We start from the raw sequence: 25,414 nt of genomic DNA, 5'->3' as shown, positions 1-25,414 counted from the left end.
CGTTTGGTCTCTTTCCCCACGGAGGGGGGAACTAAATCATTCTATTTTCTTTTTAAGCTGTCTGGACTGGAAAATCTTTTTTCTTTATAAACCAACCCTGCTGGTTGGTCTCTTGACAGTCATCCTACACTCAATATGCAACCTCTGCAGTGTAGAGCAGTTGTTGATTTTCCTGTATTTTAATAGTAAGTGTCATTTTAGATCATGGTTTAACTTTCAGAGGGAAAACGTAATGGATTTACATTGTCTCTTAAACCCTATTTTGTTTTCATACACTGCGCAGAGTTAACATTTGTCTCCCTGTGCCTTCAATAGCAGTGTGTTCTGAGGTCAGTGCTTCCCCTTTTCTTTAATCACTGTTCCTTATAGTTACAAGTGACAGACACAGAATAAAAGAAAATGACAAATAAGATTATTCAAGATTAACATAAAAACTATCCGCTAATGCCTCTAAGCCCACACAGAGAAGCATGCAGGATTGGGGCTGTAGCTCTATAAAACTAGGCTTGTCAGAATTCATTAATATCCATCAAAATTCTAATGTTTATTTTTAAGCATTTTTTTCTATTTTTATCTATTTATATTTTCGCTTTTGTGGAAAATTAGGTGAGGGGAATGGTCAGACCGTAATTTAATGACAGTAGATGTTGAAATTCAAAAAGTGAAAGCTTTAACTGTTGAAACACATATTGTCAGCATCACATCACAGGTCAAATTACACAACGAAAATGTCTTCTAATCAAATTAATACGTTTTCAAGGAGCGTTTTTCTTACATTGCCTACATTTTGTACATATTGATTATTATTTTTTCGTTGGTTTGTGCTTCCATGGTGGAATCGACATTTGTCGACATTTACTGATTAAAAATATAATCCTTCCAAGCCCAGATAAAACCCTTGGGAGAGGTGAGATAGAGAAAGAGGTGAATTATATGCAGGAAAAATTCTTCATTTGTTGCTTTTTAATAAAAAGCAGTGACTGTTCCTTATCATTGGCCTGCCCTGACCTAAACCTATTCAGAGTACCAAGCAAGTTATTTTTAATTTTTATTATTTATAAGGAGACTTATTAAGAGTCTGTCACCCTGGAGATGTCCTCTAGGTCTCTCTACAGACTCAAGGTAGTCTCAGGAGGGATTTAGTTTGACTGTGTGAGCCCAGTCCTACCGCATGGGTATCCCAGGACTTGAAAGGCAGCAGAACTGCTGTGGTGCTGCTGCATCATGAAGTCAGAGGGTTAAAAAACCCCACAAACCCTATCATGGTGGTCTAGGAACTAGAACAGAACAGAGTGTGAGGGGGGGAGTAGATGCAGAGATTCTGCACTGGCTGGGCGTTGTGGGAGAATGCCACAGAACAGAGGCTTTAGCCACATACCACAAAAGGGATTTTGGGAGAAAGCTAGTGGCATGGCAATTAGGTCCCCTAAATACATGGATCAACAATTAAAAATCACACATTTTGACTTTTAAACTTGGGAAAAGATTCCATTCCCTGACTTCTATAGCAATTTACTGCACAAAACCCTTTTTCTCAGTCCTTGCACTCCCAGGGAGAGAATTTGGCTCTTGAGCTATTCAAGATGTCCCAGCTTTCACGCTCTCTGCTACCCAGCAAATCATGGAAAGCAAATGCCTTCTTGTTGTGACTTCCCTCTCCAAAGTGAACTTGGGAGCCGTTGGATAGCCACGTATTGCCACAGAGATGCTATGCAGACAACTAATCAGGCTCCAGTGTATTCACAAGATCAACTAAAGCACCACAATGAAGATGACAGTTGACAACTTCACTCCTCTGGCACAAAGGAACTTTATACAATAAGGGTAAAGCTCATCTGTATGGGAGACAGAGTCTCTCGGGATCGTTCTCGCCACCTTTTACTCCAAGGGCAAGGCACATTTCTTTGACTTTGCTTTCTCAAACATAAATACATAGCAACACACACTCCACTGCACACACTTTTCCCCCCTTGAGAGAGAATGAGAGAACAAACACATGACAGATTTTAGTTACATTGCTTAACATACTATTGGACTACGAGATGGAGCTCAGATACTATGCTGAGGAGCATGGTAGATGAACCTGTACAGAATAGAACAGTGCATGCAGTATCACCGGAATGGAGCTTCAGAAAACCTGGACCTGTCTTGCTATAGAGTTTATTTAAATATACCTAATTTGCCTGGAATTATGGAAGAAAAATATCTTTCTTGTTGATATTAGTACAACCTCACTGATTTAATAAGTGTGAGGGTAGATACATTGTTTCATTTAAAATGCCATTCTGTCATTGACAGGTAGGGTGACCAGATCACCCAAGTCAAATATCGGGACACGGGGGCGTGGCGAGAGGGGGCAGGGCCAAAAAAAAACCCTTCTTCCACAAGCGCTGGAGGGAGGCCCGGGAGACGCAGGGGAAGCGCGGGGCCAGGGTGAGTGAGAGTCCGGCCTGGCCCCGAGTGCAGGCAGGACTCAGTCGGGCGGTAGGGAGAGTAGGGGGGGACCCGAGCGGGACGGGGGGGCTGGAGCCTGCTGCCCCCACTCCGGGGCTGCCGCGGGATAGCACCAGCTGGGCAGCAGCCCAGACGCGACTGGCCAGGGGCTGGGCGCAGCGTGCGCGCTGCTGGGTCCCCGCAGCAGGCCCGGGCTCTGGGGGTTCGGGCCCGGGCGCCAGAGCTGCAGCCGCCGAGCTTGGCCATCGGCCGCTTCCTCCCCCCGCGACAGTGGGAGCTGCAGCAGCGGCTGCTCCCGAGTCCCGCTGCCCAGGGAGGGAGAACAGCTGCCGCCTGGCCCCGCGGGCCGCCCCCCTCCTCTCCCTACTGCCCGACTGAGTCCTGCCAGCGCTCGGGGCCAGGCCGGACTCTCACTCACCCTGGCCCAGCGCTCCCCTGCGTCTCCCGGGCCTCCCTCCACAAGCGCTGGAGGGAGGAGGAATGGCGAGCCTGCGGAAGAGGCGGGGATTCGGGGAGGGAACCAATGGGGGAAGGAGGGGGTGGAGTCGGGGCGGGGGAGAGGGGGCGCGAGCACTTCCGGGCTCCGGAGTATTTGCTTGTTTGTCCGGTGTCCCGACCTAACATTGGTCGGGACGCGGGACAAACAAGGAAATATCGGGACGTCTGGTCACCCTATTGACAGGATTCATCTCAATAGATTGGAATGTTTCAAACCTGGCTTTCTCAAAGTTTTGTTGTTAGCAGCTTGATTTCTTCTGCTGTCTTATCTGGGTTTCGCTTTGATTTCTGTGAAGATGACACTGAATCTAAAAGTGAACACCTTTAATTTTTAAAATTGTAAGTGAAGATTACTTCATGTAAGTGTTTAAGATCTACCATGAAACTAAAACAGGAGTTTTGGTGACTTTGGCCATATTTAAATAAAATAAGTGTGATTCTAAGTGCCACAGGCTTTATTCCAGGTCATGATGGAGTGCACTGAGAGTAAAAAATGTCATTTTAAAATTTCATTCTTGTGTGAATGAGGCCCTTTCCATTGTTTGAATATAATTTACTTTTTCCATAGTATAGTTATGATAAAGTATGAAACTGTTATATAAATTACAGAAAACCTAAGTGTCTACGTGATTTTTTTATTACAGTAATGAATTTATAATATGTAATAAAGAAAAACCTTAATTCAGTTCCCATTCATAAGGTCTAAGCAGAAAGTTTACAACAGGAAATATTGGTAACATATTGCTGACTGCTACCCTGATGAAGCTTATTTTTAAAGTAAACAAAGAACAACTATTAATGGAGAAGCAGAATCAATCATTAAAGAAATAATATGGATGCAGAGGATCCTTTGGAATCTAGTAAGGAAGAAAGAGATAGCACGACAGAAAGGCAGTCTTCCAACAGTTAATCAAAGTATACATTTTAAAAATGCTTGCACTGGGATATTAAGAAGGTAAAGAGACCCCATTTATCCAAATAATTTGTTTGGTTTTCCTGGGATTTGACGTGAAATTTGTCTGAAATCTCAGGAAAAGTTTGTCCTTTTATTTAAGCCATAGTATGTTGTTTGGGGAGCCTCTTAAAGAAAAGAGGATAATTGTGGTTATAGATTAGCTCCCTGGCATTTTATCTGTCTTTAGCTTCTAGAATTTTCCCTAACAAGAGTGCATTTTTGGCTGATGGGATATGTAATAGCGATTATTTCCATATGCTTGCTAAGCCTGTTCCAGAAATGAGTGATGTAATTAGAGACCCACATCATGTAGACATAAGAGTCTCATCAGGTTTTATATTTTAAAGCATTTCTTTTTAACCCAGCCAACCTTAAAACTGTGCAATCCAATGCCCTTTACTTTCACAAATTCTCTGTCCTTATTACAGTGAGATTGGCCATTCTGAAAGACAAAAATCTATGTAGCAAAGGTCAGAATATTTTTGTCACCGTCCACAGGCCATTTTGTTAATGCAAACATTTCACCATCACATTGCTTAGCAGGGAGTACAATCTGAAGATAAGTCTTACTTGATGGGCCTTATATGTGAAAGAACTGTAGTCACGCAAATGCGAACTTTCTAACGAAACAGTAGTGAATGAAGCAATGACTAACGAGATTATGGTATTGCAAATCTCATCCCTTGTTAACTCTTACCCCATTAGCCTTTTGGGATACCTTGTTCAAAATTATGGAGCCCACCATACTCTTTCCATCAATGTCCAGTTATTGTTCAGTATAGAATTCACATATGCTGAAAAGAGATTGCACCATGACCATAAAGTTTATGGCGGTCTCACAGCAGGACTATCTCCTGGACTCATAAGTAACTGCCATCAGATATATTCAAATAATGGTCAACTGTGTTTTTGTTCATAAGATTGTATAATGGAAACTTCTGTAAGAGAGGCATGGAAGATACAGCAATCATTTAGCCAGTCCATTTCTTAATTTTTAAAAAAATCTAAAAAGAGAATCTGGAATTTTGTTAAAAGTAAATTTTATCATAAGGCCAAAGTGTTTCTTCATATATTTGCAACAGACAGCTCAGCTTAGCTCACTAAGAAAGAATGGTTAAACTGAAATTGAGAGTTTACAGTACAGCTCATTTTGTAGCATGTCTGGTATAAACATTTGCTGCAAAGTACCAGAAAGTCTGTTGAAATAATAAAATATATATAATATCTGTTTCTGAAAGGCACTGTACCTCGTTATGGCATTCAACACTGGTAAAACAAGCTTTATAACATATGAACACAGAAGGATTATGAGTAATAATAATGAGAACCACAATTTCCAAACAATCGTTCTTCTAATGAAAGACAAAAATCTGGAATCTCCCTGCATGTGTAGATATAAAAAGAGAAGAGGGTGTTTGAGTGGCATAAAAGTGGTTTTAATGGCAATGGAGGAAGGTGAATGAGAGGGGAATGGAGGAGGCTCACAGATCCAAAAAAGAATGGTCAGAGTGCCCCCTCTCAGACACTCCAAGAGCTACATTATAACCAAATTCTCTTTTGTTTTGAAACATGCTCTAGAAAACTTAAATGCAACTTTCCTTATTAATTTTGCCCTTTACATATGACCAGTGCTGATTTCCCACCCCCCACGTTTTGAAGTGAGCTGAAATGAACATGACTCTTAGTACTTCCTTCCTCTTTTCTGTACTAGCACCATCAGTAACACCTCTGGGAATGGCTTGTGACTGCTGCAGCAGAACTAGGAAAAGGAGCATGGGCACATCTTTTTTCCCAGGACCCACAGAAATAGTAATGTGCAATTTTTGTAGCTCTTTTTTATTTTCTCAGAAGCCACTCCAGCAAACTACTGAGCACCCCCTGAGAGGTGCTGAACATTCTCACACCCCATTGTCTACGTTGAGAGTTAAAGATATTCAGCACTTTGCAGGATTTACTCCTTTAGTTATGGAATCTGATTTCTGTAAATTAAACACCAAAGGACACTTGCTACCAAGATATAGAAATATTTAAGATCAGCCAAATTTGGGGGATTTATTGATATGTCCCTATTCAGTTTTACATTGGGTGTATTAACATGACAAGGGGTAATTTATTAGAGGCCTGATCTGAAGCCTATCAAAATAAATATATTTTCATACAATTCAATGGATTTTGGAATGCCTGTGAAAATTAATAATTCAGGGATTAATGCAAACACTGGTAGGTTTTTTTTTTAGTTTGGTCTTCTCTTGCATAGATAACCCAGGTCCAACCCTTCTTTCTAACCCCTGTCCCTCTTTCCCTTCTTGTACTGTAAGAGCATTCTTCAGATACCTCCCAAGTCACACAAGTCCTTGGGAACTTCTGGAGAGATCACAATGTCTAGATAATACCCATTATGTTTTGTCTTAGTTTTCAGAAGAATGCTGTTGACAATAAGATACTATGAGACTATCTTGTGAAGCTCTAGTTTCAAAAACAGAAGTGCACTGCATGAAGATTATTCAGTACATCTTTTCTAAAAGTTTCCTCTTGATAGTGCCTTAATTAGTTACATCAATGGGAGAGCTGTATATGAATATGAAAGAATAAGTATTTCTAAATTAGAGCAAATGCATCAAAATGTTTGAAGGGTATAAAATAATTCCATAGCAATTCAGGTTAGGAGTTGTTTTTAATCTACTTTTTCTCTGCTAATATTCCTTAGTGCTGCTAAATTTTGGCCTCACTACAGATTACAGAAAATGATGGGGAGACTAAAGAAAACAGTTTCTGAAAAGAGAAATGGTGGCTTAAGGGAACAGAAGCCAACTAAATATGAAAAAAGTTGGTAGCCTAATAAAGAGAAAGTAGTGTTTAGTAATACATTAGTTGGCACACTTTGTCCTTGAGAGAATTTAAGGCTCCATAATGGTGTTAACTGGGCACTGGAAACACTGTCAAGAAATGAAGCAGAGACCTTCTTGACTACTCATGGTCACTTAAGATTTCATGGGACTTTTCACAAGAGTAAGAATATTAATGCCAGTGTCCCACCCATACTCTGATTAAGTTATGTCTATCTAAAACTTCCTCTAATGTTTTAAGTGGATATGGAATCCATCTTCACTACTTCCCTTAAAGAGCCAACCTCTGTTTACTCCTGTGGAATCCAGTTTATTAAATTGTGCTGCATGGATATAACTGATGGTTCAATTTATATCAGTACTCACAAGGGGATTACAGGTATGGGCTCTAACTTTTTACCTTACGGGTTATTGATTCTTAGAAGGTGTCAAATCCAAAATAGATGCCATCTTGCACCAGGCCAGAATCTTGAAAAGCATCTTAGAAGCAAGTTGCTTCAAGCAACACTACTTATATAAGATTGTCAGTATTTCCCTTCAGTTTTACAGGTAGGAGCCAAATCAAAAAGTTGATTGTGTCAACTTCTCTTTGTTTAAAATAATGCAACAAAGATTTGTTATAAACTGAAAATAAAGAGCGTTAGGTTAGATAATCGAACAATATTATAAATTCTTTCTTCCTATAAAGTTTGGCAAGCTTCTAATAGGTGCCTCTTCTAAATGATATGCATTTTTGTACTACAGTATCATTTACCATATGTAAACCATAAGTATATATATATATTTTCATTTGTCTCTATTTATAAGGATACATTTAAGGTCTATGAATGAAAGCTGTTCCTGAGTCTGTTCAACAAATTCAGGTAATCCTTCCTTCCTAGTTGCATGGTCTGTAGTATATTTTGGATACATATCTTGCCTTATCCAAAGTTTACAAAGAATTTACTATAATAGTGGTAACTCCTTTGAATAAGTTTCAGCGTTTCCATGATCTCCTTCATGTTTTCCTTCTGTTGCCATCTCTAAAAAATGTCTATTCTCCTTTCTTTGGGAAGTGTAAAGTAAGTCCTAATTGCATGGTAGATTCTGGAGCAGCAAGAGTAGTTCTAAGAGATGTCTCTTCCTTCTGAGTTTTTCTGTTAAGCCTTCTCCCAAAACTGTGGACAACTCTGTTTAGCCAAATACTCGGTAAGATTATGGTCACTAAGTGGTTCATCCTGCTTGCTGACACTTTTTATTCATGGCAAGATGATAGAGTTGTGTTATCCAGGGATATCCCCTCTCAGGGATATTTTTAACCTCTCGCTGAAGATATAAATACATCCAATATTTCTTCTTTAATATTTTACTGTTAGATGGTAGATTGACAGCCCAAGAAACAAAATCTGTTTATCCACAGAACAGGTGCAGCGCAGACAAGTAATTACAACTTTCCCCATTCTTAACCAGCAGTGTGTTTTCCAAATCATAGAATCATAGGACTGGAAGGGACCTCGAGAGGTCACCTAATCCAGTCCCCTGCACTCATGGCAGGACTAAGTATTATCTGGACCATTACTGAATGGTATTTGTCTAATCTGCCCTTAAAAATCTCCAATGATGGAGGTTTCACAACCTCCATAGGCAATTTATTCCAGTGTTTAACCACCCTGAAAGTTAGGAAGTTTTTCCTAATGTCCAACCTAAGCCGCCCTTGCTGCAATTTAAGCTCATTGCTTCTTGTCCTATCCTCATAGGTTGAGAAGAACAATTCTTCTCCCTCCTCCTTGTAACAACCTTTTATGTCCTTGAAAACTGTTATCATGTCCCCTCTCAGTCTTCTCTTTTCCAGACTAAACAAACCCAGTTTTTTCAATCTTCCCTCATAGGTCAGGTTTTCTAGACCTTTAATCATTTTTGTTGCTCTTTTCTGGACTTTCTCCAATTTCTCCTCATCTTTCCTGAAATGTGGCGCTCAGAACTGGACACAATACTCTAGTTGAGGCCTAATCATCGCAGAGTAGAGTGGAAGAATTACTTCTCATGTCTTGCTTACAACATGCCTGCTAATACATCCAGAATTATGTTTACTTTTTTTGCAACAGTGTTACACTGTTGACTCATATTTAGCTTGTGGTCCACTATGACTCCCAGATCCCTTTCCGCAGTACTCCTTCCTAGGCAGTCATTTCCCATTTTGTATGTGTGCAACTGATTGTTCCTTCCTAAGTGGAGTACTTTGCATTTGTCCTTATTGAATTTCATCCTATTTACTTCAGACCATTTCTCCAGTTTGTCCAGATCATTTTGAATTTTAAACCTATCCTCCAAAGCACTTGCAACCCCTCCCCGCTTGGTATCGTCCACAAACTTTATAAGTGTACTCTCTATGCCATTATCTAGATCATTGATGAAGATATTGAACAGAACCGGACCCAGAACCCATTCCTGCGGGACCCCACTCGTTATGCCCTTCCAGGGGAGGGATAGCTCAGTGGTTTGAGCATTGGCCTGCTAAACCCAGGGTTGTGAGTTCAATCCTTGAGGGGGCCACTTGGGAATCTGGGGCAAAATCAGTACTTGGTCCTGCTAGTGAAGGCAGGGGGCTGGACTTGATGACCTTTCAAGGTCCCTTCCAGTTCTAGGAGATGGGATATCTCCATTATTATTATATTATTATATTATATTATGACTGTGAACCACTGATAACTACTCTCTGGGAACGGTTTTCCAACCAGTTATGCACCCACCTTATAGTAGCTCCATCTAGTTTCATTTCCCAAGTTTGTTTATGAGAAGGTCATGCGAAACAGTATCAAAAGCCTTACTAAAGTCAAGATATACCACGTCTACCGCTTCCCCCCCATCCACAAGGCTTGTTACCCTGTCAAAGAAAGCTATCAGGTTAGTTTGACATAGTTTGTTCTTGACAAATCCATGCTGACTGTTACTTATCACCTTATTATCTTCTAGATTGGGGTGGGCAAACTACAGCCCGCGGGATTGCCCCCCGTGATGCCGTGGGCCCTGCGCCGCTCTCAGAAGCGGCCGCCACCACGTCCCTGCGGCCCCCGAGCGGGGGGCAGAGGGCTCCGTGCATTGCCCTTGCCTCCAGGCACCGCACCCTGCAGTTCCTATTGGCCGGGGACGGGTAACCGCGACCAATGGGAGCTTCGGGGGAGGTACCTGGAGGTGCGGCAAGGGCAGTGCATGCGGAGCCTTCCACCCCCACCCCTACCCCCAGGGGCCGCAGCGCTTCCTGGAGCGGTGTGGGGCTGGGGACAGGGCAGGCATGCAGGGAGCCCGCCCTGGTCCCAGTGCGCACCGCTGCCACCCCGGCGCCGTTTTAGGTAAGCGGTGCCGGGCCAGAGCCCGAACCCCTCCCGCACCCCAACTCCCTTCCCTAAGCCCCCTGATATACCTGTGAATATTCATTGTAGCTCTTGCCATAACAGCAATGAAGTGATTAAAGTGTACGAGAGATGACAGGGAGCAATTTGCTAACCTTTTAAAATAAAACCCTTCTACTGTGCCCACCACAATTACCTGGAATGGACATCACCATCCTCCATTATCTGTTTTTTGGTTAACTACTTAGAATGGGATGCCGACCTCTTTAAATGTCTCTAACTATAAATAACCCTTCTCCCCCACAAGCCCCAAAAAGTCAGATACAAATTCACTTTTAAATGAGTACATCATGAACCCTCACCTCCAGATATATCATTACAAATATTTGTGCATTCATTTCTACAGTATGTCAGCAGCAACTCCCTTGGTGCATTCCTTTAGGAGCTGGGTGTTCCATCTGGGCAGTGGGCCTGGGGGTTGCAGCTGTCATTTAAGAAATGTGTCACCTGGCTAACAGATTTTTCAGGGTTCAATTTTGCTTAATGTGAGTCACATATTTGTTGAAGTTTCATGAGTATCAGGGCAGGTTTAAATTTCCTGTACTGCTTTTCTACCTTGCTTTCTATATTAGAGTCTGTGGGTCAGATCCTCAGGTGGTGTAAATTAGAATAGCTCTATTGAAGTTAATTACATTAGTGGAGCTATGCTGATTTACCAGCTAAAAATCTGGCCCATGAAGTACAATCTTCATTATAAGTATAGAGATTGGCTCTTTTCCAGGACTGTTAAAGTGGTGTGTTAAGTTTGATCCTCTTTGATTTGATACTTTCTGTTGGAGACAAGTTAGTGATTCATTTTGTTGTCGGGCAGGTTACCATTTAGTGGTATTGCAGAATGATTTAATTTAAGCTTGGGCAGGTACTCTACTGATGTAAAGTTTGTCTTGGGCATGTAGCTACTTATGTCAATGTTGTCTACTTCAGTTTTAGAATCTAGAGGAGGTTTCTGACAAAGAGAAAGGCAAGGACTTTTATATATCAAAAAGCCAAGTTAAAATCACTGAAAAGGGAGCAAATCTGACCCTCTCCTGAGTAGCTGAAATTCCTGATTTTATTAAAAACCATGTCTGCAATTAACTAACATTCACTCAAAATGTTTTAATATTTGAATTAGTAGTATTCTACACTTGATGCAATGTAATGCACATCGGAAAACATAATCCCAACTATGCATATAAAATGATGGGGTCTAAATTAGCTGTTACCACTCAAGAAAGAGATGTTGGAGTCATTGTGGATAATTCTCTGAAAACATCCACGCAATGTGCAGCGGCAGTCAAAAAAGCAAACAGAATGTTAAGAATCATTAAGAAAAGGATAGATAATAAGACAGAAAATATCATATTGCCTCTGTATAAATCCATGGTATGCCCACACCTTGAATACTGCACGTAGATGTGGTCGCCCCATCTCAAAAAATATATTGGACCTGGAAAAGGTTCTGAAAAGGGCAACAAAAATGATTAGGGGTATGGAATGGCTGCCATATGAGAAGAGATTAATAAGAGAGGGACTTTTCAGCTTGGAAAAGAGACGACTAAGGGGGGATATGATAGAGGTGTATAAAATCATGACTGGTGTGAAGAAAGTAAATAGGGAAGTGTTATTTACTCCTTCTCATAACACAAGAACTAGGGGTCACCTAATGAAATTAATAGGCAGCAAGTTTAAAACAAACAAAAGGAAGTATTTTTTCACAATACGCAAGTCAACTTGTGGAACTTCTTGCCAGAGGATGTTGTGAAAACCAAGACTATAACAGGGTTCAAAAAAGAACTAGATAAATTCATGGAGGATAGGTCCATCAATAGCTATTAGTCAGGATGGGCAGGGATGGTGTCCCTAGCCTCTGTTTGCCAGAAGCTGGGAATGGGTGACAGGAGGTGGATCACTCGATGATTACCTGTTTTGTTCTTGGGCACCTGGCATTGGCCACTGTCAGAAGACAGGATACTGGGCTAGATGGACCTTTGGTCTGACCCAGTATGGGCCATTCTTATGTTTTTTATGTTGACTCTAATCTAAAATTATCATAGTAGAATCCAGATACTGTGAACTCTAACAGTACTATTCCATTTATGATGAAGTAAGGCGAAATATTACCAAATTATTTAAATTTATTCCAGCATGCAAGCTGTGATTGTTTGTAAAGATACTTCCACTTACAGTGAAGTTGTGTGCTTTGATCTTAGCTCTAAAATGGTTCTGTTCTCGTTAATTTTTCACCAGTTGGCCCCTGCCATATTTAAGCTGTTCCAGGATAAGGCACTTACAATGGCACCTCTGCCTCCTGAACACTGACTGAGCTTTGAATGTGCAAAGATCTTGCGAGAACCAAAATAACATGATTTGAAAATGAGGGGTCTCCAAATACTTGTTCAAGGGTCTGTTCACTGATCAGCCATTCGTGACACAGAGGTGAAAACTCTGGGATTCAGTATGCAGTTTTCAGAGTGGTAGCGGTGTTAGTCTGTATCAGCAAAAACAGACATTACAAAACCTAAACCTAATTTTCACAATTCTAATTTCCCCCTACTGTTACTCACACCTTCTTGTCAACTGTCTGAAATGGACCATTCTCATTACCACTTCAAAAGTTATTTTTCCTCCCTTGGTATCCTGCTGTCAATTGAATTTTCTCGTTACTGACCTCACACTTGGTAAGGCAACTCACATCTTTTCATGTATTTATACCTACTCCTGTATTTTCCACTCTATGCAACTGATGAAGTGGGTTCTAGCCCACGAAAGCTTATGCCCAAATAAATTTGTTAGTCTCTAAGGTGCCACAAGGACTCCTCGTTGTATGCAGTTGTACACCATTGCTGGAAAATGTGTATAGCATTTTACTAGTGTAGACAATGTCTAATAGCTACATGAGGCACCTTCTGTGTTTGATAGAGAAGAATTCACCTTCTGAGCTCCCATGCTTTGTTGGTGTAAGTTTAATTTTTCATTAAAAATGAAATGCACCCAAAATGAATTAATGGGTCTAAATTCTGTCCTGAATTGTACGTCATGCAAGTCCATCGAAGTCAATGGTATTTCATGGGATTGTAAGTCAGGCAGAATGTAACATTTAAACTACAAAGAAATCTACCTTTTCATTAATAAGAGCACATAGTTCAGAGTCATTTTAGTGCAAAAGAAAGATGCAAAAGAAGAAATAGTAAGAAATGTGGGCACTGAGCTGAACTTGACATATAATGGATTAACCAGACTTTCCAAGTTTTGTGACTCTAAGGAGACAGTAAAAAAAAAACCCCACCCTGGATGTGTGCAGGCTTGTTCACCTAAGTCAGTTAGCATCTCAGTTAATTTATTTGGAAATGTTTGCTGTTGTCAAATGGAAATAATGAGTTTCTAGGGAAAATGTGTAAAACCTTTGGCTGTAAGGGCTATAGCTCTTCTACACTGAACAACTGCAAACTCCAGTGAGAAACTTTGTTGCACCTGGCAACAAGCCCTGGTTACTAGATTTAGAGTTTGATTTGGCAGAAAATGACAGAAGTTGTTGAGGAACAGAATGTACATGTAAGGATTTGGGAAAGGATAATAATTAAGGCATCGTCTTAAAGATAGTCAGTTCCACCACACCTTTAGTTGTCTATCTTTATATTTTAGGAAAGGGATAGAAAATAAGACAGAATATAATTCCATTATATAAAGCCATGATGTGCTCACACCTTGAATACTGTGTCCAGTTCTGGTTGCCCCATCTCAAAACAGATATAGTGGAACTGGAAAAGGTTCAGAGAAGGGTAACAGAGATGATCAAGGGTGTGGAGTGGCTTTCATACAAAGAGAGATTTAAAAGTTTAGGCCTGTTCATCATAGAAAAGAGATGACGGAGGGGGGGGAGGGGGATATGATAGAGAGAGGTCTATAAAATCATGTGTGTGGAAAAAATGAATAAAGAAGTGTTATTTACACTTTCACACAATACAAAAAAACCGGGGTAACCACCCAATGAAATTAATAGCTAGCAGATTTAATAAAAAACAAGAGGAAGTACTTTTTCCACACAATGCACAATCATCCTGTAGAACTCATTGTCATGAGATGTTGTGATGACCAGAGGCATAATTTTGTTCAAAAAAGGACTGGATAAGTTCATGGAGGACAGGTCCATCAGTAGCTGTTAGCCAAGATAATCAGGGATGCAACCCCATTGTCTGGGTCAACCCTAAACTTCTGACTTCCAGAAGCCAGGAGTGGAAGACTGGATCACTCCATAATTGCCCTGTTTTGTACAATCCCTCTGAAGCTCTGGTATAGAGCACTGTCGGAGACAGGATACTGGGCAAATTGGACCATGGTAGCGTTTATGTTCTTAGTGACTCCACGGTATTAATGAATGAATGAGTGTACAGTTTTCTTTAAACATATTTCATCAGAACTCTAGCATATCTGTTTAGTCTACTATTTATAAAAGTTTAGGTTGAAATTCTGTCCCCACTAAAGTCAATGATAAAACTCACATTAGCTGCAGTGGGGCCAGGTTTCACCCCTCCTTCCCCCTCACCCCCCCCGCCCCCGTCAGTGTTCAAAATGTATTTTTATAAATAAAAAACATGTTGTAAGGTGAATGAGTAGAGGTTAAAGAGAACTGAAAGCTGTGCAAGCAGTTGCTTATTTCTCATACCAAGTATTGATATTCAGGATATATTCCTTCAAATGCTGCTCTGCAAAACAAGTCTGAAATGTACATGATCCTATTGATTATGAAATCGTTTGCTCTGCAAATTTTTCCCTGTTTAGATTTAATCCTTTGTTAGGCTTATCACAATTATTCTTCTTCACACAAGCAAATATTGTCTATCAGATTTTTGAATAATAGCATTTGTTTGTATTTTGTATTTTTGATTATTCTAAATTTACTTTCATATCTCTAGGCCAAAGTCTCCCTTCCTTACTCTGGCATAGCTCAATTCCATGGCTGCTTGATGGCATACGTGAAATACAATAGTGGTCTGAATCAACTTCCTGGTGGACAAGGTGTCCATATTGCAAAAACCTCATTCACAGTTGGCACTCTTCTTGGCAGTCTTAACAGAGAGTCCAAGAACTGAGTGAGCATGGAGACTTCTGGAAGTGGCCCCTCTAGGTCAGGGATGAGGAATATTGGCAGGTGTGAATGGGAACACTCACTGCCAATGCTGCTTAGTGGTTGGGCAGGTGTGGCAGGTTGACTTCCTCACAGGCATTCCCTTTCTCCACTACTGCTCCACCCTGCAGTGATCTGTCCTTTCAATGACTCAGCCCTTCATCCAGGTCATATTTTCAAGTCCACCCCTTTCGGGGTATATAAAAAAAGAGTTCAATAATGGGTAGGTCTTCAGGACCAAATGAAGGATTTAGGGTTTCCCCTTTGGCTCAGGGTCTTGTGGTCCAGAACTTTCTATCTTCAGGGTCTTCCCCCAACTAAGTTCCCCACGAAGGGTAGATTCCTGCAATGATCCCTCTTTAGGGGGTGATCAGGAAGCCCAGTCCCATCCCCTCCACCAGGCTCCAAATTAGAGCCCAATGGTAGGCACTTAAGTTCTGCACCAGGGGGTGTTGTGCAGCTCTTTCTCTGGATCACTTCCTACTAGTTCCCTCTCTTCCCACAGGGTAAAGTAAAGGATTGAACATAAAGATAAACTTCCTGACCCTCAGAGAATCATTGATCTCTTTGCAGACTTGGTTAGGCCACCATAGCCAGGTCTCAGGCAGCAAGAGCTCCTGTGGAGTTCCTTCCCAGGAGCTGAAAGTGCAAGTCAGCTCACTTGCACTGTCTGCCTGCTAGTGAGCTACTTTGCTTCCCTTTTTAATCTCCTCCTCCAGTAGGGTTGCCAACTTTCTGATTGCAGAAAACCGAACACCCTTGCCGTGCCCGCTGCCCTGCGCTTTCCCTAAAGCCATGCCCTTCTCCAAGGCCCTGGCCCTACTCACTCCATCCTCTCCTCCCTCCCTCCCTCCCTCGCTCACTCTCCCCCACCCTCATTCACTTGCTCATTTTCACTGGGCTGGGGCAAGGGGTTTGGGTGCAGAAGGGGGTGAGGGCTCCGGTTGGGGGTGTGGGCTCTGAGGTGGGGCCGGGATGAGAGGTGTGGGATGCAGGAGGGGGCTCCAGGCTGAGGGGTGGGACCAACGGGTTTGGAATGCAGGAGAGGATGCGGGATCCTGGAGGGAGTTAGGGTGCAGGAGGGGGCTCAGAGCTGGGGCAGGGGTTGGGGTGCGGGCTCACTTACCTTACCTTAGGCGGCTCCCGGAAGCAGCCGGTATGTCTCTGCAGCCCCTAGGCAGAGGCGCAGCCAGGCGGCTCTGCGCACTGTCCATGCCCGCAGGCCCTGCCACTGCAGCTCCCATTGGCCACAGTTCCCGGCCAATGGGAGCTACAGAGCCAGTGCTCATGGTGAGGGCAGCACACGGAGCCTCCCTGGCTGCATATTGGGCTGTATTAGTAGGAGCATTGCCAGCAGATCGAGGGAAGAGATTATTCCTCTCTATTCGGCACTGGTGAGGCCACACCTGGAGTATTGCGTCCAGTTTTGGTCCCCCCACTACAGAAGGGATGTGGACAAATTGGAGAGTCCAGCAGAGGGCAATGAAATCAGGGGCCTGGGGCATGTGACTTATGAGGAGAGGCTGAGGGAATGGGGCTTGTTTAGTCTGCAGAAGAGAAGAGTAAGGGGGGATTTGATAGCAGCCTTCAACTACCTGAAGGGGGGTTCCAAAGAGGATGGAGCTAGGCTGTTCTAAGTGGTGGCAGATGACAGAACAAGGAGCAATGATCTCAAGTTGCAGTGGGGGAGATCTAGGTTGGATATTAGGAAAATTTCAGTAGGTGGGTGGTGAAGCACTGGAATGGGTTACCTAGGGAGGTGGTGCAATCTCCATCCTTAGAGGTTTTTAAGGCCCGGCTTGACAAAGCCCTGGCTGGGATGATTTAGTTGGGGTTGGTCCTGCTTTGAGCAGGGGGTTGGACTAGATGACCTCCTGAGGTCTCTTCCAACCCTAATCTTCTATGATTCTATGCCTGGCAACCCTATCATCCAGCTTCTGCAGGCTTTGCAGTTGCAGCAAGATGGGGCTGCCTGGGCCCAGAGAAGCTCTTAATCCCTTCCTTTCCAGTGTGGGGTTTGTATTCCCCATCACAGCAGGTCAGTGTATAGTAGTTTGCACTGTTGCTGCCCATGCAATACTTGTTCTGGAAAGATATACTGTGCTATCATAGAAGACTCCAAAAGGCCACCACGCAGATACTTTTCACCAGCATTAAATTCACTTAAAAATAAAAGATTGTAACAAACATTGAGAAGAATATTAAGTTTATGTTATTACTTTCAGATTAGAGGTCATCCTTGAAATTTACCAGTTTTACCTCAGATAAATGGATATTACCTCAAAGTGTGTAATATTACCTAATTTTCCACATATCTACTCCTGCAGCAAAACCTAGAACATTGCAGATACTGAGGTAAAGATATCCTTTTATCTATGGAAAATGAATTCATTTATCTGACACAACTAATGAGATTTTAAGGATGACTACTGTATCTATTTAGAAATAAGTGAAATGTTCCAGAGAGAATTAATAAATAGCATGTTCTGTGTGTTAGGAACATACATCGTAGGACTGGAAGTGACCATCTGTGTTATTAAGTCCAGTCCCCTAGTATTTCAGGCAATAAAACCCCATTCATAAATTTATCAAGCTTCATTTTTAAACTAGTTAGGTTGTTTCCTGTTGGAAGGCTGTTGAACTCTTTGCATTAATTTCAAAGATATTGAGTTACTTACACATCAAAGCCTGGTGACTAATCTTTGGAACTCAGTTTATTAATTGACCTTTCTTGTTTGACAGGTTAGTGAAAGATGCTCCATGGGATGAGGTCCCTCTTGCTCACTCTTTGGTTGCTTTTGCCACTGCTTATGACTTCTTGTACAACTACCTTAGCAAGACTGAACAGGAAAGATTTCTTGAGGTAATTGCCAATGCCTCAGGATATATGTATGAAACATCATACAGGCGTGGATGGGGTTTCCAGTATCTACATAACCATCAGCCTACCAACTGCATGGCTCTGCTGGCAGGAAGCCTGGTTTTGATGAATCAAGGTATGCACTAATAAATAGAGACATTCTTTTTAAAGTATGTGAGTCGTGTTTGTAAGTTATGAATAAAGTCTCAGGAACTGATACAAGTGTGTATTCTATGTTGTACATATTAGCGCTCAACCTCTAATTCAGCCGTGTGTAAAGATGTGCAAGTTATGTATCAGCTAAAGCACAGCTATATTTAGCATCTTTTTTTTATTGTTGATTATACATATAACTCGACAGGTTATATATATAAATGGATATATATAAAATCAGTTACACAAGGTAACTGATTGTTGTAAAGGTGAAGATCAATAATTGTCAAATCACCACTTGTAGGTATTAAACAAATTGTACATAATGTGACCACCCCAGGCATCTAAGTGTAGGCTCTTCAAGTCTTTCTAATTCAGGCCAAGTGCATAGATTAGAAATTCCTTGGGGTGGGAGCTATCTTTTTGTTAAGCATTTGTACTATGCCTGCACCTGATCACTGATAAGGGTACCTTACCCTCCCTACAATAGTAAATAGCAATAGTAATATGCCTAAGGTTTTTTTTTTCACTGATATATGAAGTCTGGAAGTTGGCTTTATCTAAGTAGGATCCCTAAATGTTTACCCGTTCCTCATAATCTAATCTTTCCCCTTTCTGGTAGCTGAGGGTGGTCCCCGCTTTCTCTGAGAGTAAAGAGGAGTAACTATGGTTTGCATCCAACAAGGCTGGCATCATGAATCTATCAGAATTTGTAGTTTGGGTTGAACACTTGATGTGAGCATGTGGCTACCTTCATCTACTTTTAGCAACTTCCAATTCTTTTAGGAATTGGTAACATGAAACAAATATTACTTTTGAGTTAAAATCTGTCCTAGATAGTGACTAAAATTAGCATTCAGGGAGAATTTTGATTTCTATAGTTTATATATGGAAGTTTCCAAAAAGTAAAAAAAAAAATTGTATTGTAGGATTGCAGTATAGTTTTAGATTGTCTTTCTAGCAATACAATGCTGTTTAAAAATGTATTCTCTTTTAGCACACGATAGAGCAAACAAATAGGTGAGGTAAAACATATAATTATATAAAACTAATTTATTTTAATATTATGACTTTATACAATGTGAATAATATACCATATGTAAGGAGTATTATAGTTTCGTCTAGAGGTCCCAATTAAGATCAAGATCCCATTGTGCTAGGCATTGTACAAACACCTTGTGTTGAGTCCTGCTCCAAACAGCTTACAATCCTAATAGACAAAATAGACAAAGGAAGCATTATTATCTCCATTGTATAGATGGGAGGGATTGCTGCACAGAGAGATTAAGTAGCTTGCCCAAGGTCACACGTGATGATTGTGGCAGAGCTGATAATTGAGCCCAGTTCCAGATGCAGTCTTAAGTATTCAATAAATTATGATCTTCTGAGTTAAACTAAGAACTCAGGTTGTTTTGAAAAATATTTGGATAACCAATAGGCTGGTACATAATGTTCTGTAAAGGAAAACACTAATTAATTCCCTTTTCACATTTGGCTAGAGATGGTATTAAATAGCCTACTTGTTCCTTCTTATACACTGATGTGTAATAGATTGATGGGATGGAATAGTTGTAAACCAAGTAATAGCCACCTACTGTATGTTTCAGGATGATAAATGCACTGCCACTACTGAACCATGAGATGATAATACTCCCTAGTGTGATATTTTAGATCAACAGTAAGGGTACACATTAGAAATGCTAAAGAAGTATTAACAACCAAAATATTTATTGTGGCTTTTATGTCACAGCACATAGTAAGGGTCATGTGCATCACTATAATGGAGTCATTATGTGTGTGAGGATGGCACAATTTCTCTAAGATCATTGAAGGGATTCTCACAGAGCAGTCACTAATGCACCTTTTAGTATGGTATAGTATGTGCCAGCTTTCTGCATCAGCTGATCTATGCTAGATGATGCAGAAATGAGTGGTGCTCCACGTCCACGTACCTTGCTCTCTTTGGAGACTCTACTGCTGCCACTGATAGTCTCTCAATATTTGTGTCTGGGTGCACATTTTGGCTAGCTCATGGGCAGATGGCATTATATGGGGGTTTCCTTCACCTTCTCCCCACTTGTTGAACAAGCCAAAAGGGACCAGAATGGTAAGACCTCTGATAATCTTTTCTTGAGAAGAAATCTGTACATGTTTAGATAGTACATAGTATGGAACATCTTTTACTATGTAATATCATTTAATTGCACTTTAATTCTTGATTAAGTATTCTTATTGTTAATTGTCATTCGCATCTGTTAAGCACCCACCCATTGTTGTGTGCGTTTTGTGAATGTTTCACTTGTGGCAACCATATTGCTAAAAAATAAATGACTCGGATAATTCCATTATTGGAGCCCTCTGGTGGAGATAATAGATTTGTTTGCATTCTGTTTTAATTTCAAATGCATGATCCAATGTGGCAAGAGATGATTCTCACTATGTGAGTGAATTGAGCATAATAGAGACAACTTTCTTTGAAAGTACAAGGTGTGCTTCCTTTATTTGTGTCCCTGGTTAATAACAATTAGGTGTTGGCAGATTTTCTTCACTAAATTAAGCTTGAACTCCTTTGTTCATCAAAAAATAAAATCTGCATGTAATCAGTTTTATCCTCACCCTACAACTGCAAGGAGATGGCAGACTTAGGTCATATTTTAGGACTGCAGAGGTCATACTTTGGAGCACCCCTGTTTTAAAAAAAACATATGCTGGAGTATGTTATAAAGTTGTGTCAGCTTTATCCACATCTTCCTTTTTCAGGCTATCTTCAGGAAGCGTACTTGTGGACAAAGCAAGTGCTGTCAATCATGGAAAAGTCTGTAGTCCTGCTGCAAGAAGTTACAGATGGATCCCTCTATGAAGGAGTGGCTTATGGCAGCTACACCACCAGATCTCTCTTTCAGTACATGTTTCTTGTCCAAAGGCACTTTGACATCAACCACTTCAATCACCCGTGGCTTAAAGAGCACTTCGCATTTATGTATAGAACTGTCCTGCCAGGTAGGTAGCTGGGATTGATAAAGGAACATCTGCTAATTTCTAAATCAATTACAAGTTTCACAGTTAAAGTACAATTTTATATAGCTCAAATAGTGCAGCATTCTGTATGTTTTTATATACCTGCATGAAAATGACACTATTGTTGTCTATTAAGTGCTTGCCCTTAGTATTGGTCAAAAAATAAGAAAATTATTTTATGAAAAAGTTTAACATTTCAAAGTTGCTTCTATCTTTGAAGTGGACCCATTTTTTGTTTTGGCTTTTTTGTGTGTGTGAATCTTGTCTTGATATTTTTTCTGGAAATTTTATTAGAATCGTTTTCAAAATTGTTACTGAAAATTTTCTCTTACCAAAAATCATCGCATTGAAAACTGAGGGGTTTTTGGAATGGAAAAAATTGATAGGCATTTTTACAAAAATTGAAAAAGTTTTTATAACATCAATTTTTCCCCAAGAAATTTCATTTAAAGAAAAAGCAATTTTGACTAAAATATTTTTCATGTGAAAAATATTAACTAGCTCTATTGGTAGGGTTCTCAGTGCAGTCCAAGGAGACATGGGCAAAATTGTTCCAATGTGAGTGCCTAAGGTTATACAGATATATAACTATTCAGGCTCCAGTGATGGGGCCTGCATTTCGGCTTGTGTCATTGTGTCATAGAACTACTATCAGAGTTAGGTAGTGGAAAGGAAAGCTACCCCTGCTGGCTGAAATTTTGGGAAGGTTAAATGGAGAGAGATGTCCCTCAGATACATGAAAGAGAAGTTTGTTTTTCTGTGGAAAAGTACCAGGAGAAGAAAATTATTAGGATTGATGGGCAAAAGAGTAACTACCTTCGGGATCTCTATTAAGTCATACATCATTTGCTTCCTATGCTCTATCAAGTTCTTTGTTTTCTGTTCAGTGTATATATTATCTGGTATACATAGTATGACCATCGGTTTCTGTCTTTGAGGTATTCCATGTGTTCTAGTGGTAAACTGTATTGCTATTTAACATCCAAAATACGGGACTTATAATATCCTTTGGGTAGGTCATGTCTTCTTCTGTTTCATACAGCACAGTGGGCAATGACTATGTTCAGTAAATAATAAGTAATACACCTCTACCCCGATATAATGCTGTCCTCGGGAGCCAAAAACTCTTACCGCGTTATAGGTGAAACCACATTATATCGAACTTGCTTTGATCCGCCGGAGTGCGCAGCCCCGCCCCCCCGGAGCACTGCTTTACCGTGTTATATCCGAATTCGTGTTATATCGGGTCACCTTATATTGGGGTAGAGGTGTAGTTACTAGCTTTTAATTTAGTAGATATCAAATAACTGTGCAAAGGAAGGTCATCATTATCCCCATTTTAGTGAGGAACAGAGATGCAAAGTGACATGCCCGACGTCACCCCATAAATTAGTGGCAGAGCTGGGAGTGGAACTCAGGTCTCCTGAGTCCCAATCCTGTCTGTGCACTAGGCCATGTTACCTTCTCTTTTAGTTATTGTTAAGTTCTGTGTTTACCACTGTATGAAATGGAGGAGACAGGGTCCCTGCCCTAAGGAGTTTCCAGTCTAAAAGACATACACTTGATGATCCAGAGGAAGGCTCTATCTTAGACTATAGCAATGAGTTGTTGTATTTTGATAGGTATGTGACAGCATCATTCACATAGGTGCAATAACATTGGGAGGTTTCATGAAGAGAGTTTTAAGGGATTTAAATGAGAAGAGTTGGAGCCTTGTGGACTGCAAAAAGAAGACGTTCCAGAAATAAGGTGCAGCATAGGGGGGGAGAGAAGGAGGAGGGGGCGCGGAAAGCAAGAAGGCAAGAATGGGAGAAGGATACAAAAGTAGTGGTGAAATGAGTATCTTGGGCAGAGCAAAATGAGAGAGGACGAAGAGCACAGACTTAGGTAGGCATAGAGTTGCACAGAGAATGAGCTGCTCAAGTTTAACATAGAAGGCAGGTGGAAGCCAACAGAAGAATTAAATGAGAATGAAATTACAGTAATGAAATTGGGACAGAACCAAGGAATGGACATGCATTTTAGCTACATGGGTCATCTATTTTAGGGTAATCTATTTTAGATGTTGTGGGAACAGAAGAGTCATGACATTTAAACAACTTGGATGTGTGGAGACATAAGATAAAGTACTCATGAAGTATTTTGCAAAGCAGCTATGGGCGTTTGAACTGAGGAAAGATTTAAAAGGGGAGAATGGGAAATATATGTGGGGAGAACTTGAAAAGTTTGAGGTTTGCCTCAGACTGGATAAGTAGTCCAAAATTCTGTTCCTGCTCTGAACTTTTTCTGAGTTATTGTAACTTCTTGAGTTAGCAAAATTAGTCTGGAAATCTTGTAAGAGGCAGCACAGTTGCAAACTTTCTGGTACTTTCTCCTCTGATCAGGCTGCAAATCATACTTTTGTTTTGAAGTCCCAGCTGGAATTAAAGTGCAGAGATGTAAATATGAAAATTAATTGTAAAAAATGTAACCAAACTTTGTCAACCTTCAGAAAAGATGTTTGTTTCAGTTGGGCTCAAGTTTCTAATGAAGACTTACATTGGTTCTTTCTGTGTCCTGATCAGTTCAGCCTGCCATGGGATACAAGTTTAACCTCAAACTATGGGTGAAAATACAAAATCCTAACTTGGATGGATTTTAGGGGTCAGTTCTCTGCAGTCGTAAATGGGCATAGTTCTGATACAGTCAGTGGAGCTATGCTGATTTACATCAGCTGAAGATTTGGCCCTGTATTCTGAACACCACCCAGAAGAAAAGAATACCTTTGACATGGCAGAACACACCCATATTAGAAGAATGGGTCACACGGACGGCTCATGATACCTCAGGCATCTGCTTCAGAAAGATACTTAAACAACAAAGCACGCTTGTTTTAGTTTTTTCAAGGTATAGATTTCATTTTACCTTGAGGAGCTTCTGTGAGCTGTAGTTACATTAAAGGGCATGGATTGGCATAAGAAAAACAAAATCTTTAAACTGATACTATCCTTTGTGAGAGGTTAAAGTGAAGAAAGGTAGGTGGATGAGGCCATTTTCCTTGACATTTCTGTATCACTTGTGCTTTCTTTAGTTTAAGAAGAAAGGTGAGTAGTATGCTACAGCAGTGGGAAATAGCTACTGTATAACCTGACTGTGGGTCATTCAAGAGTATGTCTATAAATACTTTAAAAGGGTAAGCCCATTTGTAATGCTTGGCTTCAGCATCCTTACTTTACAGTACAGGTCTTTGTTCATTTATTTGCTTGTTCTTGTATTCCTTTTAACTTTTTCCCAAGGATTTCAGAGAACCGTGGCGATTGCAGATTCCAACTATAACTGGTTCTATGGGCCAGAGAGCCAATTGGTGTTTCTAGACAAATTTGTCATGCGCAACGGCAGTGGGAATTGGTTGGCAGATCAGATCAGAAGGAATCGAGTGGTGGAAGGCCCCGGGACTCCATCCAAAGGGCAGCGGTGGTGCACTCTTCACACTGAATTTCTCTGGTATGAAACAGAATGAGTGGGCTTCAAAGAAACATGGCAGCTGTTTGGCATTAATGATAAGCCATTAACTTCCGATTTGTAATGAACTGTACAAATGGATGTTATGCTGGTGATGTGCAACCTAAACTGTATCTAGTCTAAAAGGGACTCAGCCACATACAACACAGGTCTTGTACAGAACTTGTTTTCACATGTTTTCTATCTGTTTGTTGGCAATGCTTTTAGTTGCATTGTTATAGGCAACCATTTTCAAAAGGAGTGAAATTCTTATATCAAAGTTCCAAGTTTTTTCTTTAACAAAAAAAACAAAAAATTCTTCCACTCATGTTACAGCTTGTTGTATGCTTTGGTAGTTAGTTACAAGCTCATTTAAAACCCAGTTCCTTCTTTTAAATGCAATTTAAATGTAAATTTCAATGCTTAAAGAAAGAGAGAAACATAGATTCTTTAAAAAATAGTATATACATTAGCATGTAAACAATGTTAAAATGGGGGGGGGGAGGGGAATCTGGAACAGGACTTGAGCCACATTTTCCACATAACTTAGAACTCAGCCCTAATTTGTAAGACTAGGTCATTCTATTGCAGACAAGAAATTAAAATCTTTTAGGGCCTTTAATACATACAATTCTTGCTGGTCAATAGTGTATG

At 40.7% G+C, this 25,414-nt stretch overlaps 1 protein-coding gene across 4 annotated transcripts in view; it reads left to right on the top strand.

Annotated features, from left to right (window-relative positions):
• The window catches only part of LOC128834717 (dermatan-sulfate epimerase), a 293,933-nt gene that overhangs the window by 262,466 nt on the left and 6,053 nt on the right, over nt 1-25,414 (top strand). For all 4 annotated transcript variants that reach the window (XM_054023742.1, XM_054023740.1, XM_054023739.1 and 1 more), the window contains 3 exons: nt 17,992-18,245; nt 21,023-21,262; nt 24,556-24,763. In XM_054023742.1, coding sequence (XP_053879717.1) covers nt 17,992-18,245; nt 21,023-21,262; nt 24,556-24,763 — 702 coding nt within the window. The remainder of the gene's footprint in view (nt 1-17,991; nt 18,246-21,022; nt 21,263-24,555; nt 24,764-25,414) is intronic.

The sequence above is a fragment of the Malaclemys terrapin genome, chromosome 3 (assembly GCF_027887155.1).
Source record: "Malaclemys terrapin pileata isolate rMalTer1 chromosome 3, rMalTer1.hap1, whole genome shotgun sequence".
Lineage (NCBI taxonomy): Eukaryota > Metazoa > Chordata > Testudines > Emydidae > Malaclemys > Malaclemys terrapin.
Note: the sequence above shows the minus strand (reverse complement) of the source record. Positions and strands in the feature narration are given on the sequence as shown.